Source organism: Dinoponera quadriceps, unplaced genomic scaffold (genome assembly GCF_001313825.1).
Source record: "Dinoponera quadriceps isolate SergipeBrazil2010 unplaced genomic scaffold, ASM131382v1 scaffold1071, whole genome shotgun sequence".
Taxonomy (NCBI): domain Eukaryota; kingdom Metazoa; phylum Arthropoda; class Insecta; order Hymenoptera; family Formicidae; genus Dinoponera; species Dinoponera quadriceps.
This window is the reverse complement of record NW_014555146.1, coordinates 1-3570: the sequence shown is the minus strand read 5'-3', so window position 1 is coordinate 3570 and position 3570 is coordinate 1. Positions and strand designations below refer to the sequence as shown.

At 50.2% G+C, this 3570-nt stretch overlaps 1 protein-coding gene across 1 annotated transcript; it reads right to left on the bottom strand.

Annotated features, from left to right (window-relative positions):
- Window positions 1–769: 769 nt before the first annotated feature.
- LOC106743111 lies at window positions 770–2521 on the bottom strand. Its single transcript, XM_014616647.1, has 4 exons — window positions 2340–2521; window positions 1485–2298; window positions 1029–1268; window positions 770–880 (listed from the first exon to the last, which is right to left on the bottom strand). Exons 1-4 carry the CDS (start codon window positions 2519–2521, stop codon window positions 770–772), a joined length of 1347 nt encoding a protein of 448 aa, XP_014472133.1.
- Window positions 2522–3570: the final 1049 nt, after the last annotated feature.

Below are 3570 nucleotides of genomic sequence, written 5' to 3'. Positions count from 1 at the left end.
ACTTGTACCAAAACATTGTGGCACATACGTTAGAATAAACGGCTAATATCAAATCTTCGCTCACTTATTCGCTCACTCACTCACTCGTCCACACACACACACACACACACACACACACACACTATTTCCACAAGGACGCCTGGATATCCGGCGAGCTACGCCAGGGCTACCGACACCGAACACGGTCGACCAGCGATACCGGAAACGACCACCCCGCCGGCCGGGGCGGGACGAACGTCTGTGGAGATTAGAAGGGATAGCCCGGGAAGAATCTAGGCATGTGCAATGAGTACTCGGCACAGAGAATGATAAAGACTCTTTTATTACGTAGAGAAACACTAGAACGATGCAGCTCTAACGGCGGGCTAGTCTCCACTGTTTTACTGCCGTACAGCGACAAAAGACTAGCCGTGCAATGACAAAAGACTAGCTCACCGGCGTGTGGTGGGGGGCGAGCTCGCATGCAAGCGAGATAGAGCATAGCCGCCACATACACTCCCCTACCAGAGTTAAAAAATTATCTTTTGTTAATTTTTAACACGAAAAAAATGATACGCAAAGATACAGAAGAAATTGTCTTACACTAAGAAAAGTAACTTACAGTTAAAAATTCGGTGAAGACCATCGCCGTTAAATTAACGCGAAACTTCGCGAAAGAGCCGCTTGTTTGATTAGGATTACCCCGATAAATATTTACAAAATAATATATTAGTGACGGAGTAGAGAAAAATAAATATGCTCGAGCTCGAAAAAGGAAGTCGCGTCGAGATCACAGAAGTCTTCTCTTAAGATTGAAGCGAACATGCTTGATCGGACCTTGCGCCGCACTGACATTTGTGCTGGTTTTTTTCTTGAGAATAGACGGCACAAACTTTTCTATCTGCCGGAGAAGNCCCGATAAATATTTACAAAATAATATATTAGTGACGAAGTAGAGAAAAATAAATATGCTCAAGCTCGAAAAAGGAAGACGTGTCGAGATCACAGAAGTCTTCTCTTAAGATTGAAGCGAACATGCTTGATCGGACCTTGCACCGCACTGACATTTGTGCTAGTTTTTTCTTGAGAATAGACGGCACAAACTTAGTTTTTCTATCTGCTGGAGAAACAACCGAGGTAGTGTGCTGTTGCTGCTGCTGCTGCTGGGTTGCTTGCGGAGAGACCGCGTTGTGATGCGAGGGTAGGGTCTGCTGCCGTGTAGGAAAAGGCTGCGGCGCCGCAGGTGTGAGAATAGGTCGCTCTGTCTCAGAGATGGAAGCAGAGCCTTGCTGCGAAGGGCGCTGCGAAAAAGCTTACAGTGTCTCCGGAGAGGAAGAGCCACCGGAGTCGAGCGTAGAGGCTGGAGGCGTCGCCGAGAGCTCCTCGCGAAGCAAGAAAGCTGGTTTTAGATTCTCCACGCTGACGTTGGCTGAACGACCGTTAATGTCGATTTGAAAAACTCTGTCGTCGATCCTCTGGATAACCTTGTGAGGGCCAGATTATGCCTGGTTGAGAGTGTGTTTCTTTGCATGATTTCTCAAATAGACATGCGACGAGGTGTAGAGAGACTTGTAGACAAAGGTGTTCTGTTTGCAATGGTGGGAAGCCGGCACAGGTCTGAGTTGCTGCATGTGAATTTTGAAAAGAGCTAAGAAGAAGGCGTGGTCCTCCGGATGCTGCTCATCTATGAAGAACTCTCCTGGTAAACGTAGAGTGAAACAGTAGAGGTATTCCACAGGGGAAGCCTTGAGATCTTCTTTGTAAACCGATCGCAGACCCAAAAGTACCGTCGGAAGCTTCTCTAGCCAGTCCTGAGAGTTGTGACAGCGCAGAGCTGTTTTCAGGACACGATGCCAGCGCTCAAGGATGACGTTTGGAGCAGGGTGGTAGGGCGTCGTCCTGATGCGCTTACTTCCCAGCAGTTGAGCGAGAACGTTGAAGAGAGCAGATTCAAATTGCGAGCCTCTGTCTGTAGTGATGAACTTTGGACAGCCAAAGCGTGCGATCCAGCTGCTGTAGAAGTGCGTGGCCACGTTCGCGGCCGTGATGTTTTTGAGAGGAATGGCCTCCGGCCAGCGAGTGAAGCGATCCATCAATGTCAGTAGGTAGGTGTAGCCCTGGCAAGGTGGCAGCGGGCCCACCAAATCTATATGAACATGATCGAAGCGCTGATCCGGATTCAGAAACGTCTTGGACTGCAAGTGCACGTGCCGACCAATCTTAGAGCGTTGACAATGCTCGCAGACGCTGGCCCATCTGGTTATGTCTTTTGACATAGAAGGCCGTAGCGTTGCAAGATGATCTTGGTGGTGGCGCGACCTGAAGGATGAGAAAGCGAATGAGTGAGGTCGAAAACTTGCCTCCGGAATGTTTCCGGCACGTAAGGCCTGATGTCGTTCTGCGAGACGTCGCAGTAGATCTCTAAGTTCTTCGGTCCCAGCGTGAGCTTGCGGAGTTTCAGAGAAGTGGTAGCGCTTGTAAGAACGTGCTGCAGCTCCTGATCTCCAGCTTGTGCTTGCGAGAGTTCCGCAAAATTGAGCATTGTAGAGAGTCGAAGGGCGTCGACTTGAGGAGGAGAGCCATTCTGTAGCGAGGCAGACGCGTGTGCAGGACCGTTGGAACTTGGATTGACAGCGTCGGAGTTCGACGCAGGCTCGTCGATCCGTGAGAGAGAGTCCGCCACGACGTTAGATGCACCGGCAATGTGCTCAATGTCTATTGAAAATTGCGCGATGAAGTTGAGCTGGCGAAGCTGCCGTGGTTAGGCGTTGTCCATTTTCTGCTTAAATGCAGAGAGGAGAGGTTTCTGATCGGTGCGCAGAGTAAGAGGGTAGCCCTCGATCATGCCTTTGAAATGTTTAATGGAAAGAAATAGAGCGGTCAACTCTCAATCATAGGCCGAATAACCTTACTGCGTGGGCGAGAAGGACTTCGAAAAGAATCCAAGAGGCTGCCACTGGTCCTGCACCAGCTGTTCGAGAACCGCTCCAGCCTTAGTGTTGGAGGCATCGGAGGAGATTCTGAGCTGTGCGCCAGAGCGAGAATGAGCCAAGAAAGCCGCATTCGCAAGAGCCTCTTTGCATTGATGAAAGGCCGAGAGCGTTGCATCGCTCCAAGGAACAGGACGCATGTCTTTTTTCTTGGCACCCAGAAGCAGATGATGCAGTGGAGCTAGAAGCGTGGCGGCGTCCTTGATGCAACGACGGTAGGCACTGACCATGTCAATGAAGCGTCGCAAGCTGAAGAGAGACTGGGGCTGCTCGTAGTCGAGTACAGCCTGTACTCTATCTTGAAGAGGTCGGGAGCCTTGCGCCGAGATCTCGTAGCCCAGGAAGGTTATGGAGCTGACGGCAAAGATGCACTTCTCCAGGTTGATGAGGAGACCATGGTCCTTAAGGCGCTGAAAAACCAACTGCAGATCCTGGAGGTGTTGAGAAATGCTGTCCGAGGCTATGAGAATGTCGTCGATGTAAGGAAGGGCGCCGAGACCCCTTAGGACATCATTGATCTTGCGTTGAAAGGTCTGCGAAGCATTCTTGAGTCCAAACATGGTTACCGTGAACTCGAACAGACCAAAAGGAGTGATGATGG

Excerpts from the sequence above, each read along its gene's own strand:
- LOC106743111 (XM_014616647.1), bottom strand. The coding sequence starts at position 2,521 with ATGCTCAATTTTGCGGAACTCTCGCAAGCACAAGCTGGAGATCAGGAG. Across the intron at positions 2,299-2,339 it reads GTGCCGGAAACATTCCGGAG|GTCGCGCCACCACCAAGATC; the intron begins GCAAGTTTTCGA and ends CTCATCCTTCAG. Across the intron at positions 881-1,028 it reads AAATGTCAGTGCGGTGCAAG|ATAGAAAAGTTTGTGCCGTC; the intron begins GTCCGATCAAGC and ends CTTCTCCGGCAG.